Source organism: Lingula anatina, chromosome 1 (assembly GCF_051362555.1).
Source record: "Lingula anatina isolate TDL-2025a chromosome 1, LinAna3.0, whole genome shotgun sequence".
NCBI classification, from domain to species: domain Eukaryota; kingdom Metazoa; phylum Brachiopoda; class Lingulata; order Lingulida; family Lingulidae; genus Lingula; species Lingula anatina.
Window position 1 is genome coordinate 59,468,709 of NC_141767.1, and position 17,811 is coordinate 59,486,519.

General features: G+C 36.8%; 1 protein-coding gene across 1 annotated transcript; it reads right to left on the reverse strand.

Annotated features, from left to right (window-relative positions):
- Window positions 1-774: 774 nt before the first annotated feature.
- Window positions 775-17,705, reverse strand: LOC147764839 (dopamine receptor 2-like). The gene is made up of 2 exons (XM_086999503.1): window positions 17,053-17,705; window positions 775-3,947 (listed from the first exon to the last, which is right to left on the reverse strand). Exon 2 carries the CDS (start codon window positions 3,753-3,755, stop codon window positions 1,998-2,000), a length of 1,758 nt encoding a protein of 585 aa, XP_086855629.1. The 5' UTR covers window positions 3,756-3,947; window positions 17,053-17,705; the 3' UTR covers window positions 775-1,997.
- Between the last annotated feature and the right edge of the window lie 106 nt (window positions 17,706-17,811).

Sequence of the window (17,811 nt, forward strand, 5' to 3'; positions counted from 1 at the left end):
CCAATGTTGACAGGAACCGGTTGATTCAGTAACTCTTCAAGTAATATACGTGTATCTGTAATAACTGACTTATGTTTATCTCCTTATTAAACAAATTACTCTAAATGCAGTGATTCTGTGTTATCTGTGGCAAGCCCGTGTATTCAACTCACACCGTATAAAATAACTTCAAGCTCATTCTACGCCACTTTTAATTACTGTTAATATATTTCTACATTGGAAGGGGGGTTGAGGGAAATTATAATTGTGGAAATATTATACGCAATGTGAGCGTCATTGGCGTTAACTAAGAAAGTCACTTGTTTGTGGAATGACCGTCATCACTAAGTAGTGGGAGGGAAGAGGCACAATCGACGCAAAATATCCCGGTAGTGCAGTATGATTGTATGAGTTTAACCGTTCATCTGGTAAAACTGCTACAGTGTAGTTTTAAGTTGGGGAATTTACTCTTGTTGGAATAACACCGATCAACTTAACTAACTTATTTGGAACGCACACACCTACCGGTGTAAGGACGCATAGAAGATATCAGGGCCTTAGGATGGGCGAAAATGATCCGCGGCAGCGGTTAAAGGTATATACAGCACATACAGGTTGGTTATTTATACTGCCTGTGGTACTCATCTATACGCTGACTGAAAGAAAAGAAAGAGACTTCTAATGAACTGGGATAACGGAAGGATCCCATATCTTTTTTTTTTCACTCCCCAAACCAACGACCTGAAAGCCTGAGAACGAAAACTACGAACTGATATGTCTTAAAAGCTCTTTGAATCTCGTTTAAAATAATGCCTTTATTGTACCAAAGGAACATATACCTTCAACATTTATATTTCCAGTGTTAAACACAATTTACAAATGATAATGATAATATAACGAAATAATAATAAATAAAATAACAGATAAATAAAAGTGAATAAAATTATTTTCAAATTTTAAAAAATTTCTTCGATTTTTAATCGTGATCAGTTACTAAGTATCCCCATTTGAAGCACTAGGAACTTTATTTTAAAAAACAATACCTTACTGCAAGACGTCTATTACACAATTAAAACCAAAAGTTAATTTATAGAAAGGTCGATGTTTCCGTTGACCAGAGACAGGAATCGTTGAACCCAACTTCCCCAAGAAAAGAAACCTCTCTTGATTCTATAAAACCGTTAGACGATAGGCAGCTTCCCTGTCAATTGAAAAAAATTAAATGTCCCTCATCTATAATACTGCTGATATCGGCAAGATCCGATGACATTTGAAGAGATATGCGCAGCCATCCACATCCGCCCTCCAGCGAAATCTTGAAAAATGATAGTTTCTTTTAAATGTTATTAAACCCTTCTATTGGATCCTTCTGCTTTGAGGTATTTATTTCTCAAAATCTATGTCACTTAGAAGAGGTGGACCCAAGAAATAAAATAGGTTATTTTTATTAGATATATGAAAAAAATTAAACTCTCCTTGTCTATGCAGGTAATATCTTTAAATTATTGGAAGCATGCGACGTTTCTCCCGTGACGGTACATGTAACTAGGGTATACCGCTGTCTTTTTGGTGGTCATAACCACGGTAACGAGACTATTCTTTGCTACAAGAGCAAATCAGATGCTACATTTCATTGAAAATTACCCCTCCCAGACCGTAAACGACATTGACAAAAGTGGACGTTTTGTACTCAGACGTGACGGGCGTGTAAAAAAATACGTTTGACACTCGGATAAAAAATCCACTATTAGATCTAAAGAAAAAAGCATCTATCTTGCCCAAGTAAACGTGCACTGTGCATCTTCAAAGTAACAACATGCATGGGGCAAAACAAGCTTTTGCGTTCGTCTAGTACAGGAAACCAAAGACACCCTCAAAGATACTGCAGACAAAAAAAAAATTAAAATTAAACACTTGGCCGTGTCTGACCAATCAACTGTAAAGAAACCATAATAAATTACATCGACCGGTGCTGTTTTTAAACACGTTAGTAATTTGTTTGGATCAGTTGAACAGCCTCAGTCTAGCGGTATTGCCTGAATGTTTGCGACAGTCGAACTAGTCTCGTCTGATGGTGGCCGGTCGCCAGCGTGCAAATTAAAAGTAGACATACTAAACGTCTTGTTCGGTATTTTATACTGATGTTTTGGACAGCACACACATAAAATCCGTGAAAACGCCCGACGGAAGTCTTTCAAAGATAGAGCGTAAATGATGGGATTCATTCCCGAATTGATATATCCCAGCCACGTGAAAACGGGGAATATGATATCTGGGTGAAGCACACAAGTTCCACATATGCCATATAACAGGTTGGCCGCGAAGAACGGCAACCAACATATGATAAAAACCCCTATGACTATTCCTAGGGTCTTCGCCGCCTTTCGTTCTCTGGCAACTTTACTGAGTTTTGTTTTAATGACAAATTGTTTCAGTCTTTTCCGTATGAATTTTGCAGGACTGTGTATGTCTGAAACCGGTGCGTTGTCGTCTTCATTTTCGTTCTGATTTTCAATAAACGCAGAATTCACACTAGCCGTATCATCTTCGATACTCAAGTTGTTATTTGTGGTATTTCTTTTATTACTTTGATTGTGGCACCCGTTCCTTAGGTAGCGAGGTTTGATAGGTGAAAAATCGTTTGTCTCCGCTATGGCAGGTGTGTAAATTGATAAATTTTTCCTAACATTCATCATAAGTAAACTAGTGGCCCCCGGCCTAGCACCTCCCCGGTGTATCCGCAGCGTTAATTTCTGTCCATTCATTCCACTTACTACAGACTTGGACCCGTGTCTTAGACTCCTCAGTTGCTCTGCTGCAGCTCTGTATATTTTCCAGTAAACGTATAACATTATAACAAGAGGAGTGTAAAAAGATATGGCTGAGCTTATCAAGAGGTAAGCGGTATCCTCTGTGAAAAGACAGACCGTGTCTGGTAGTACTGGATCCACCGCTCGCCACCACATTATGGCGGGGAATGATATAGAGCCAGAACATATCCAAACTAATGCAATAAGAATGCACACTCTTCGCGACGACATCCGGTGTGGATATTTTATAGGATCCGTTATGGCCCAGTATCTATCCATGGATATCACGCATAAATTAAGTATGGACGCAGTGCTTCCAAGAACGTCAAAGGAATGCCAAAGATCGCACCACAGTTTTCCATAGACCCACCGACCTGAACGTATCTCCAGCGCAATGCTGAAAGGCATTACTATACTGCCCACGACAAGATCGGCGACAGCCAAGGACACCAAGAAGAAATTTGTATTGGCCCGTAGATATCTTTCCTTCACTATCGCAGTAATTACAAGTAAATTTCCAACCACTGTTAAAAGAGCAAAAAATGCCAGTACAAATCCTAGTGCTGGGTGTTTATGGTGGTAGGCCGCGTGCTCAAAAGCCGTCTCTTCTTCACCGTGGTAAAGATCACTAGGCGTAGTTCCTGGCAACGACGAATTTCTAACGTAGGTATCGTTTTTGATATTACCAGTATAATAGAATATCGTTGAATTTAATGATGAAACCCCCATGACATCAATGATATATTGTTTGACTGACGTCGTTAGTTGTTTCTTATTATTAAGAAAAGTTGTTAACTCGACTTGGAGCGACTTTGTAGGCCTACAGGCACACTCACCCTTTACACTCTGAGCCGATGATTTCAGATCGAGAAAAGATGCCCTAGTATTTTGAGAGACATATCCGGCAAGTTGCTTTGCTATTAAAGGAGTAATGCCGATGGTCATGTGTTCCAAAAAATAGTTCATAACTGAAGTTTTGATAAACAGTCTTCATACCAAATGATGGAAAGGCCAAGTGTGATATATATATTTTTTTTGCTTTCGCCTTTATCAGGTAATGGAGCCCATTTGTGTGGTCTTATAATAGCATCCCAGAACGATGACTCTTGAAATTTCAAATCAGCAAAAACTGAAAACGACCATCTTGGGAATTGAAATCTGAAAAATAGAAAATGTAAATTGTTAACACGTGAATGACAGTTGGTGTTACATTTGGTTGAGTGTGCTGTATCTTTTTATTCATACACAACATTTAGATGAGACCAAAAGTTAATATTTTTAGTATCATTCGACTATCTAGTTAACCGCTTTCACTTCAATCGGTTTGAGGATTATTATTCATTTTAAAGATTTTGAAGATACATGTAGGAGGAAAGGCGCCATGGCCAGGAGCAAGACACCTCACACAGAGTTGGTAGGAAAAAAAACAGTGCCAGACTGCGGTTCGCTTCTTTACAGGGCTTCACTTACAAATAACAAGTCATCCTATTTACCAAGTTCTTTTCATTGAGAGAGCTTTAAAAAAGAAAGTATAAGTGGGGATCTCAGTTTCTTCCCAGCACGTTAGTACGCTCTTTATCTCCTTTCAATCCAGGGGAATTGCCAGCTGTTTAGGATGAAGGAAGAACCGCACCAATTACTGAGCCAAACCACAGACACGCCACATGCATTATATACTAAGTTTTCCAAATGCGCTGCTGGAAATCATTCCAACATTTGTTTACAAAATTTTACCGAACAATTATGATGCCCTATGGTATGAATAGCTGTCATTTCAGTCCGGCCTGTGGAGAACAGCCAATCTACATGATTCTCGACCTTTTCAACTTGACTTCATACACCTGTGAGTGTTCTATCAAAAGAACAACTTTCTGATCTAAATTAAGGGACATGCATCGAATTAGAGTATTATAAAAAAAACCCTGTAAAACACTCTGTATCCCTAGTTCAGATAAATAAAGGCTTCGAAGTTTTACGAGCTCTGAACATCTCTGTATTACTACATGTATATCTGAAAGAATAACTAAAACGAATTTGCTAAAGCACAGCGTAAAAGCAACACACATAAGCATGTCAAACACCACCTTTTGACCTAAGATACTCCACTGCAATTGCGCTCTTGCACTGGGTAGCATTTGAAATGGACATGAGATAAACCAGGTTCTTCTTAAGGCAGGACGAAATACAAACTGGCCGGTGAACGCACACTCTCGCCACACACTGGCAATAAAAAAAGCAATATATCAGCCGTGTAGGCTTCCATCTTTACCTGCTTATTGCATTTTCAACAATACTCAAAGCTGCAATCATGACATTGCCTTTTTCTGTGTAGACTTTCTACCGATATCCGGTTATTAGGTTTCGAACATTGGGCTCATTTCATAAACATTTTCATTGAACTGTGGAATGCATTAAGTTACACGTTTTATCGGTAAGAGCTATTTACTGATAATATGTTAACACACGACCCTTGAAATATCAGAATCGTTTCTATCCAAGCGGTAGTGTATTTGGTTACAAGAACTATTATGCAATGCTGTCTTGTAAATTTGATTTTTTTATTCTGCTACACCCAATATCACAAATGCCTAAATGCATTATTGATAAATACGAACGACATTAGAACTGTTACAAAGATAGCTGATAAATATAGTGTTGGGCATATTAATATAGTTACAGCTGAATAAATGCGCCTATAATGTGGCTGTTTCCGACTTATCGAGAGCTATGTACACTACCTTATTTCAAATTGCTAGGTAACAGCTACAAAGGAGAGAACTATGCTTCTCTTCATAACTCATAAAATTGTGTTATCTTCATCTCCATGTTACTCGTATCTACCAGTCGCTGCGACAAGCTTTGCTGGAAATCACATTTTTCTTGAGTTGAATTCCACAATCAGATCAATCAAAGGCACGCCACCTACGCTTTCTTTTTTTTTCTGCGAATAAAAACGTGTCTGTCTGTTTGTTTGATGGCTCTTGTATGACTCAAAGCCCAACAATTTTCTCACACGTAAAATAAATAAATAAATAAATAAATAAATAAATAAATAAATAAATAAAAAAAACATCAATCGCTGAGCACATTCATTCAGGCAGTCTAAGACTGCATTCCCGTAGATTTAGATCGATCCATCTAGATCGACCTAACTCCTTGGGGGTTCACGCTAAATTGATGTCAGCTGAGCGCGCACGGTAGGTCTTAGACGCCCGTTCATCTGCTCGCTTCTCCTCCCACCTCTTTACCAAAATGTCATCAATAAAATCGTGATACTTCTTACCAAGGCTGAACGTTTGTGTGGATGGACGCCAGATAAACTTAGACTCATTTCATGTGCAGGTTTATTGCACACGATTTATTTAACCCCGATAACCAACATATATATAACCTGACATATACGTATGTGCACCAGCGTAATACGTTTTATTCTTTAGAGTGACACGAAGGATTTTCTGCGAATGAACATTTCTATTCGTCATGAAGATTTTTCATCGTCAGTTTTCTGTGCCCTAGGGCGACATAATAATAATAATTAAGATTCATAGACCTATCAACACATTGATTTCACAATCACTCATTTGCATCAGTCATCTTATAATTTCAACTGGAATTAATCGGTGATCACTGATAAACGATCCCATAAGCGGCGAATGGCTACTTAATTGAGAAACTCAAAGGTGATTTCATGTCCCACGCAAGTTATGAAAATACCCTGCGGTCGTGACCTTACTTGAGTACACCGAACTTTAGCCGTAAGAATGGTTCACGCTATGGGCTGATCATTCAACTACACTTACCGGTCTCAACCGGCCCGATTGTGCTTAATTAATACACAGCTACTGAGTTGGCTAGGCTGGTAACCCATCTTTTAACTCCATTTTTTCACTTCAGAAGACGTTAGGCTCGGTAGGCCGGTAACTAGTAACTGTAAGAGTGAGATTGTGAAGACACCGAGTCAAAATGTACAAAAAAGCAGGTGCTTTTCACACAACAGTATTGTTCTCGAGCTGCTAAATGTTCATCGTCCATACAGACTCACAGTTACATGCATGTGTTACTGCAATACGCAGAATATTCATATCACGACAACAATCGTGTACGTACAATGTAACTAAATATCCTGTCCTTATCACGGTCTATACTATGCTTCATACGTGTTACCACCAAAACTGAATTTCAAAAAATGTCGTACCCGGTACGCTTCAATACTAAGCAAAGACAAATGAGAAACTGCTACCTAATGCTGGATCAAGCAGGCCATAGTTCTCAACCTAAAACAATAATGTGATAAAATAGAATTACGCGAAATCAAAGTTCGATGGCCACACCATTTGTTGTGTAAATAAGATAAATGATTTGCGTCGCCGATTTCATCTGAATATCACACATTTCCCGCGGCGTTTATTAATTCCTTAGCTCATGGGCCAGAATTTAAACCACAGTGGTGGACTCGATAATTGAATCTCTGCAAATTGAATGCCATGTGATTTCTTTCTCTCTCTTACTGTGGTAATATCATATACACGTAGTTCTTTTTTCTAAAAGCTGAAGAGAAAACGAAAATTTCTTCTCGCCCTAACAATAGAAAACTAAAACCATACTACAACAAATGTCAGAACTAACAATACTGAACATGTTTCTGGAGTCACGCTCTTCTTCCAAAGTACATGGAGAAAATGGTTCAACCCAATAAGTTTCTTTTAAAGATATACATGTATTTGAATCAAGCATAGGATTCCCGGAAACGCCTATAAACCACCTTTACTAGTTTCTCATACGACCCAAAAATGTAGTAAAACACATACGCTGATTTTTTTTTACATAAATTGCAATTGACTCATATTAGTGCCAGGGTACGGCTCATAATTTCTAGTATTGAGTAGTGCAAGACTTTTATTCTAGGGTTAGCACTGATGAGATTATCTTAAAATTTGGAACATCAAGGGTGTTAAGAGAACTAAAGTAAAAGTGTATCAACTTACCCCACAAAAAGTCACTCTAGAATCGCAATATCCACCAAATCTCGTTAACACCATGTTCTTTTTGGACGCTATAAGATAACGCAGTGAGGTGCACTGGTTTACCGAACGTGGCTGACATTTTATTTCCGGCAACTTCTTTGTAAGCTAAAGTACTGTTAGTAAGCGAATCCCTTGTGATGCACTAATTCTACCATATTCCAGACCTGCCAATCTGTGAATGCTTTTCGACAGGACAGGAATTATCCAGGGATGAATTTGGCATTAATGGACGGAAGGTATAAAATGAAACAATTTTCTAAAGTGATCCTTTTTCCTAGTCCGTGTCATAAAATCTTTTTCCACAGTTAGTACTTGACCAATTCTCTTCTGAAGACAAGGTTTTGTCAGGAGCAATATTTGCAAATGTTTACATTTGATATAAAATAAGACCCTAAAGGAATGTAGAAAGCATCCCAAAATGCTAATTAGCATATCTACTGCACATATCGGTGTGTGCTTTTATATGGTGTCAAAAGGGGGGGGGGGGGGGAGCGTAAATGAATGAAACTAAAAAAAGCACCCAAGGAGCGCAAACTCCTGCCAAGGCAGATCAATCCCCAAATTTATTGATAATCTATTGATTAAAATAAGTAATTAATTTACTCAATTTTCATTATTAATTAATTACGTCTCATTATTAATTGATTCATCACCTCTAAAATCTACCCCCTTTCTGGCCTATCCCAAAATTAAATTAAATTTTCTTCATAGCTTTTAACATGTTGCTCACAGACAAAAATACTTTATTAATCAACTTATCAAAAAAAAAAAAAAAGAATGGATCACCATCAAAATTTAATTGTTTGTTACTTGGTCTCCCCAAAATTTTATCAAAATCCTTCCACAACCTTTCCAAACGTAACCAAAAACATGATCTCCAAGAGGTCAATATTTCAAGTTGGTTTTACAAAAATGTCAGTAAACTAACTATATATAAACGTTCTGCTTTCACTCAAACAATTGAGTATTAGAATGCAAATAAAGATAAAACACAGAATGACTGTTTATGGATTATTTGCATAATGTTTGCACAATACGAAAGATCACAAAGGCTGCACGGTTAAACATTCCAGCGAACGCAGCAAAATGTAGTAAGAAATCTGTACAATTTGCCTTCACCCCTTAACACTGCGTATATGTATGTGAATATTTTGTGGACGACAATGGCACAGTGTCCACGTGTTTGTGTGTTTATATGACGATGGCGTGTTTGGCATCAGTTTGGATCCAAATCTTCAAAAAGCTGATCAAATACCCCGTGTTCCAAGCACATCATCTCATAAAATGTCTTAACATTCTCAACAGAGCTTCTTTATTTATCTCACTACAAACAGACGCAGAAAGAAGGACAGTGATCAAACATTCAGATAATGGTAAAGAAAAAAACAAACAGAAAGCGACTTAGACGAAACACTGTGGTCGCATGGCAGCTTTAAATTAAGATTTGTTAATACATGTGGGATTGAATGTGTATTTTTTCCAGGCACCCATTTATTTTATTGAGATAAAATGCTGCAGGGGGCTCGGTGTGTAATCAATAGTGGTCACGAAATTTCAAAATTGTGATGCACTTCCAATTAGTGCTTCCAAGCAATCCCCACACATTGTATTGTCTCAATCAATTTTCAGAGAAAAAAGATAATCATATGTTTTTCCTAATACACTTGATCATATAAACCATTCTTTAAACTTTTAGCTATAGAACTATTTTTAGGGACACACTAGTATTTTGGGTGGGATTTGAATCATCCTTGTGTCTACCCGTTTAGTACACATGCTTTGTCTTTTCCGAGTTTTAATATGGCGTAAATAATCGCATTTTCATTTAACGTCAGTTATCAGTATCTGGAATTAGAAATTGATAATATGATTTAGACGTTTATATTATTATTCTTGAATGAAATATTTAATAAGAAAGGTAATCATTTGCTAGTAATTGAGGTTCTTGGAAAACGAATGACATCTGGATTAACAATTCAATACGATTAATTCTATATCTTAATAAGAATTTTATTTTATTTCAAGGAAATTGTCATGGTTTTTGAAAAGCTTATTTTCATTTTCTATTTAAATTGAAATGCAAACTGTATGATAAAAGTGCTTTCATGTTAGTAACTTGTTACCATTGATGCATGTACTACACCGTACGTCTGGTTAATAGCACTGCGAGCTTTATTGATATACAATCTAAGACCGTTTAAGAAACACTTAAATACCAAAATCATATATGCGGAGTATACACCCCAGTAGCCATGCACCGTTGACTTGAAAATACTTGCTTAAATGTGTAAAATATCACCTCCTACCAACAGTACTGAGTATACTTTTGTTTAATAAGCCTTCAAAAAAGTAAAAGGGTACGGTTTCGTTAAAAGTATAAATACCCGAGCAAATGCAATAATATAAGTGCACTTTCAAATAGCGTAACTTAAATGTCAAAGGGCATTGCCTCATACTCCCCGCAAAAAATCTGTTTTCTTTTTGTGCTCTCTCTCTCTCTCTCTCTCTCTCTCTCTCTCTCTCTCTCTCTCTATATATATATATATATATATATATATATATATATATATAACCTTCTGTCTTTTCCGGCACTGATTTTTATATTTATACTATTGTCGGTTATGCGTCATACATGTATATTACTTTATCAATTGGCCGATTTGTTGTAACTGGATGGACGGGAAAAAATCAACTTTCCGAAATGGAATTTGAAGAAGGCGCCGTCTTGCGGCTATTTTTTGGCTGACCAAGTGTAATTTGGTTTATCTTTTGGCATGTCGTCTTTACACTAGTAGATGTGGTTTATATGCGTTACAGAGAATCTACGCTCGCTTCATGTGTAACTTTAAATATCTGGTTGGCGAAATAACCACTTTACCAATGAAATAATCGAAATTTCTTCAGTTTCGCAATTCCTGGATACACTGACCCCCAACAGTGGCACAGCATGCTATCCAAGACAAAATATAACACATATTCCACCGAGAGTTTTTTTCACTATAGTTGACTGTATCTTCGCAGCTTATATTGTCCGTACTAGAGATTATTTTCAAATAATCCGTTGGTGGCCATTTTGTTTTTTAAAAGATTTCTTATAGATATTTACATGCAGCAATTCATAAACAATCAGTACTCGCTGCACAACTTTTACGTCATTTAAACATAACCATACTAAAATGTTATATATATATATATATATATATATATATATATATATATATATATATATATATATATATATATATATATATATATATATATATATATATGCTTTATTGGCTATTGGTGTTATGATGGTCATATATGTAGTCATATTGAAATTTCTTATCAAATAGAAATTGATTTTAAAAGATCTTCGAAATCATGCACTTTATTAACTTTTATTCGCAATTAACTGTGGCGTGAATACGTTTACAAATTTACGTCGATATTCTTTGACTCTAACTCTAACAGGCACAGGCAAGGTTTAATCTTACCCTAGTGCATTTTGTTGGAAAATTTCCCTTGCTGAATTTGATTTTAATTTTTTTTCGGTCTTGTCAACAGGAGCAGAAAATCGCGTCACAATTTAATTATTTTGTTTTTTTTTCTTATTGTACGTGAGACATGCTATTGCACAGATTTTTCTTTTCTCTGCTTATATTTTATTATACACGTGTCTAGCAGGTTTCAATCAGGACCTTCTTTGACTTACTTTGAAAGTGTTATAATTATCTTATTTCATATCGCGTGATTTCCAAAGTTTTGTCAATATCACATTATCATAACGCCCCCTCCCCCTTCCCAGTCCAAAAAAGGTACACAAGCTCGTTTGGAATTTACTTCAGGTAAACACAGCCTATGCCACAGACAGGGAGGACAAAAATTAATTGATGGTCTCCTACCAAGTGGAGATCTTTGACATTTCCTCCTCATTTGTCTTCACTACGGTTTAAATCAATAAGTCAGTGGTTGAGATTGTTTCGCGATGATGTTTTCAGGTTCTGGCTTGGTTCCATATATATGCTGTTAATCACTCACCGTATTGATTAAAGCTACCACAATTAGGAGTAGAATCCCGCAGAACTTAAGCACTCAAACTAAGCATGCATTGATATTATCGAAATCCAAAGTGCCTTACGAGAGGAAGGGGTAGAGGAAACGTTTCGTTTTTTACACAAAAGCTTCTTTCAAATGAAAATTATTGACTTCTAAATGTTCGCATGACTGTGCATGCTGACAGTACCGGTAGATTGTCCAAACAATGTTTAAACATTGCTTTTGGCAATAGATTCATCAATGTGTTTGTTTAATTTTTCAAGAATTTACCATCTGACATAACACTTTCCAACACATGATGTCCGTAGCCCTGGTAGAAATGCAATCTGCAAATCGCTCCGAGTAGTTCAAGCATTGGTCTTTGAGATAAGCATTACCCAGCACTATCGGTTTCATCAAGACACCAATAACGGGATATCATACCAATACATCCTCAACCATCAAGACAAACTGGATTAGAATCCACAGAACTTTGGTGTATGAATTATTTACAATTGAGGAGCCCTCAAGCCTTTTTAATTGTGGTGATCTACTCATATACAAGCTAGATTTGATTATCTTTAGAAACACTATACTGAAAGAGTCATCGTGTTAAGAGCTGAGTATCTTTCAACCCATATTAAAAACATTGGTGTTTCATGATAGGATTCTGTAGATATGGCTCTAAAGGATAATGTCGTATTTTCCAACAAAATATGGGGTTGTTCGTACTGCAAGGTGAAAAAGGCAGCTATTAAAAGGTTATATAAAACTGAAGTACAGGTATGAATAAAACCGACAGCCAATACTCTAATTTTTGAAAAATATCAAACGTCGCATTTACCAACATACGGGGCTGTTCATACCGCAAGGTGAAAAATAGGCTTTTAATAAAAAGTTGTATAAAACTGAAAATTGGCGAAATGATCATTTTATCTAAAATGGACGACTGGCAAGTTGGAAAAGTAATATATCTGTGGGTATTTTGTGAGCACTGACTGAAAATGCAGCACATACAGTAACTGATTATAAACATTATGAATATCAAACCTACATGGTGATGACTTCCTTGCCCAATCTTTTAAAATCATATTAACGTAAACATTTAGTCATAAATAAAGACCAAAATACAGCGGCATAAATATTGAATATTCTTGGTGCTGCGTGGACACTACACTATCTGATTGAAGATAAACCAATGCCATGAAGTTCACCTATACACTCAATAAAAATGTCATGTTTGCCATCTACATTTGAAACTCAAAACTGGAAAAACAAGAGGCTGGGGTAAAATCTATTGCATCATAGGAACGTAAATAATCCCCTTTGCAAGTGGTTAACTTACACACGCCTTGTTTAGTTTGTATTGGCACAATTAAAAACATACAAAAGAGATCAATAAAGAATGTGAAAACAGAGTTATATGTCTAAGGCGCCGTTACAAACCTCCTTAAACTTGCACCAGTGATGGAATTACCGCACATGCCTACATGTACGTAAGTCACTGCATGTTGCTACATGTATTAAAAAATCACTGCAGCTACACCGTTTGTCTTTAGATGCATATAAATGTACGTCCTGAATCCAAACATCTTAATTATACATGTACCCTATGATAAAGACGTTGTATTCAGTCAATTATGATAACATATAAATAAATTCATATTTCTTATTTTTAGTGTATTGTTTTAAGTTGTCTAACTATACTTTCTGGACAATGGCCACAGTGGCCACCTAGTTGTCAGCCGAAACCAAAGCTGTGTATACTGTGTAAGATCAATAACAAATTGTGCAACCTCTTAATGGACTGCCTGCGACGGCATGTTGTTTTCCCAGATACCCCCCTCCATCATAAGAGAGAAGCTAAGCGCCCAAAGCCACTGATCAATCAGAACGAAAGAGACATAGAAACCTAACCTTAGACTTTTCTGAATGCCTTCAGAAATAGTAGCTGCAAATATTTAGCTTGAATCTTAACAAGAAGCGAGAAGCAATAAAGCATATGTGTTCTTGTCGAAAGTGAGTTACAAATCCGAGTATTTGAGTCAGTGGTTCAATAAAGCCTTTTGGTAGACAGATTTAATGCGATAAGTGAAATTTGCTAAATGGTTTTAGTTGAAAAAAGTTGCACAATCACGGGTTGCAGTAAAACTCTATTACAAAAAAGCAAATGTTAGATAAACTATATATATATAAATAAAGCAGTTGGACCAAAACAATCAATTCAAAATATCCTCTGCCTTTAGAAAAAGTAGAACACATCATACAATTTCCATGAGACCAGATTAAATGATATGTTGCAATTATTGAAAATGATATTGGTTAGATTTAAAACAGACAAAAGCACTAACGAGAAATCCGCTTTGCTCCTCGACAATTCTTCGATCAGCACTTGCAAGCCCCCACCATTTTCACTCGTAACTTGAAAATATCACATGAAAAATTTAAATTATTGGTTGAAGTGTAGTCTTGTTTGTGTATTTTAAGGACCAATAAACATTTTAAGACCAGCGTTGCGTGTTTGTGGTTAATTTGCGTGTAACTGAATATTTATATCACGGCAGAAGTAAGCCAGCGCCCTTGCAGCACGAAGAGGCTGGGTTTTATCATTCCACATGCTGGGCAGCAGATACCAAAACCTCTATTTCCTCACAGCAAAGTTTAAGGCTTGTCATAATGTTACGTTTTCTTCTTTAAGAGAGGGATGGTGAAATGTATCTTCAAAAATTCACCAACAAACCTGAATTTCGTCTTATTTTCCCAGAGTTTCGGCTCAGCATAACTTCCCTTCTGTCAAATACAACAAATATTTCAGACACAACCTTATAATTCGTACAATGTTGTTGATATTTGCGACAGGCAGCAGGTTTTCCATATGACAAGTAAAAGTGTTACAATTTATATGCATGCCACACGTCGGTTACGGGCTTAAGATGTTTAGGTCCTGAAAATTGTGCCGAATAACAAATGGAACACTGTATTACGTCATCTCTCGCATACCTGCACATTGACCGTGAGATAATAAATAAATATTCAGAACAGGTACTCTTACTTGACCTCACGACCTTAAATCGATATTATTCACTTTACAACGGCCTTCAAAGCCCCACCTAAATCATTTGACATCCCAGTCAACATGCGATCAAAGACAAGGCTTGAATTGTTGTTTTTCTCTAGAAGAAATCTGACCCGATCTCGCGGTATTGCATTTCGCGCTGGTTTATTGTGGTTTCTGCAAGTCACGAACATTACAAGTTTGATTAATATACTTTTTCTATGAGACATTTAGCAAGACATACCGTGTCAAGTCTCTTTTCAGACCATGGAAGTATTATTGGAAATATAACACTCTCGCTGTAGAAAGTGTCCACCTCGCAATTGAATACGAATATCGTTATGCTGTTTTATTTCCAAGACAAAATTTTGAATCAAAAGACAATCTTTATTTACTTTTTTATGGGGGGGGGGGGGGGGGGGGGGATAGGCGCTACATCCCAGTGCTGTTCTCAAATATGTGTATGTGTAGTCAGTTCACCAAGTTCAGAATGTCAATCCCTTTTCACTAGTTTTCGAAAATGTCAAATTATAGCTGGTAAATGCTGTATTTCCATAAATAAAACCTTGCGTATACTATGTGCCTTCCATTAAATGTGTTGTATATACAACATTATGTGACGTAAATAAAGTAGCGTTATTTGCTATACCGAGCTACCTGTAGATATAAGGCACATGTAGGTAGGCTGAAACACGTGGTGTGCATATGTAGGATATCCGAAAATGACGGAAAATGCCATCAGGCCAGAGACCATGCTCGTCTACTGAAATTCATTAACGATAAACGAAAGAGCAAAGAGCATATTCAAATATATATTTTTAATTTTCTGTCAGTTTAAAGTACATGTACACGAAGTGAGCAAGAAATAAATTCTCTCTGTCTTTATCATATTGATGAAGTACTCAGTAGATATTATAATCGATGTGGTAACATGTCTACACATTCTGCAGTTTGGAGAGGGGTCAATCAATGCACAGTATACTAGTTAGTCAATTCTCCAAGCAATTGTCCGAATAGGCTAAATGTAATTGTCGTCATAAAAGGGATATGCGGACAGATGATCTAATCAAAGCTACAGAATATATTTTATCTAGGGGGAGTAAGAGTTTACCTGGCATACAGAGATAACGACAACATTTGTACTTGTATTGTATCCGTCTATCACTTGCAGTGAACCTCAAAGTATTTGGATTTTCGATGTCTATTTTCATAGATTTATACACAGACAAACACCCAGATACATTGAACACTTGCATAATTTTACTGCATTGCAGTAGCACCTACCCGGCACTCAAACTGAGCAATGTTAATCACCCGTATGACCCTTGTTTAATACATTACATACATCTTTCTTTTTGGAAAGCTAACGAATGTCAATACAAGGTACCCACTTTATACATGTAGGATCCCCAAACTATTGCCTGTGGAGAGTTTATATTATATTATATTAACATTTAACACACTCATTTATCATATATGTATATTTTGTCTCAGTAATATACGGTCCCTCCTCTCTCTCTCTCTCTCTCTCTCTCTCCCTCTCTCTGTGGGGAGGGGGGGCGGGGGCACGCGCAGGCATAGCAAATGAAAAGAAACTGAACAAATATTAGCAGAAACAGTGAAATCCCATTCTTCTTCCCTACTCGCTCGTCAGTAACCCGTCTTTGGAGCATTTTGTGTTGCGGTCCAAACAATCAGCTTAATTACTGGTCGTATTTACTGACCATTTTAGAATCCAGACAATGTCTTTATATACGCAGGGCTAACTGGCATTTATCTAGCAGTTTTACTTGTGCAAAGCCCATACATTCTATGACGAACTGGCATATGTTGTATTATTACGTAATGAAGTTCTTGTTTAGAACATTACCCAAGCTCGGCGGTTGGTAGACATGATTAGGGCATGTTCAATCTGATTTATCACGTACAGAAGTGATATATTACATATAAATTGAATTTTAAAAAGAAACACTTGCCTGATATAGCCTACACCTCTAGGCTATTTATCAAAGAAAATCGTCTGAGCAGAAATGGTTGCGAAAGATAATCGGTTCCGTAACATATTATTCAAGCAATATATATAAGCAACCAAGGAAACATGGATACAAAACACATAAACAGGCCCCAGTCTATCTCTCTTTTCTCCATTTATTTCTAAACCACTTACCTTACAGCTGGAGTATGGAGTTTGGGTATAGTTTATGCCAGAACCTCCAGACTTAGTCCATACACTGCACACCGTGCTAATGTCTGGCAAAAATTCCTATGTACACTAACAATAGCATACTTCACAACAGGTTAACGCAACTGTTATTGCGGTAGTATACTAAGCCGTATAAATAAACATTTCGATTCCCTGGACCTAACTCCAGACAAACAAAATTATTTCTCCGTATCCTAATTTGCCTTGAAGTTGTTCACTGCAATGGAGTTTGTTTCCTTGGGTCAGTGTGAGCGCTTTTCACCGCGTCATGGACTCGCCTGGTATAGAGCAGGTAAGTCCTTGACTCAACAAGGCACGTCGCTCTTTGACACAGGCATAATACAAAAATCGTATTATTAGGTAGCAGTCACGGCATTGGACAATTCTCAATAGAATAATGCATTTAATAACACATAAGGTCATTGCTACAATCGACCTAATAATAAATCACGTAAGTGGTTCCGTTCTTACTCGTTAAAAAGCGCGTCTGAGGCGAGTTCTAGTATTTCCTCCGTAAACACTGTCGACTTTATGTAATGTTCCTTCTCTGTAAAGCAGTTTTGGTTTGGGCGTGAGAATCGATACGACCAAGCAAACTTATAAAAAGCTTATTAAGATACAATTAAAATAATATTAAGATAATATTAAAATACAATTTGCAAGATAAAGTTATATTCCTACTGTTGTTGTTATGGCCAAGAAACATAAAACTTTTCGTTTTTG

Coding starts and splice junctions, on each gene's coding strand:
- LOC147764839 (XM_086999503.1), bottom strand. CDS start 3,755: ATGAACTATTTTTTGGAACACATGACCATCGGCATTACTCCTTTAATA.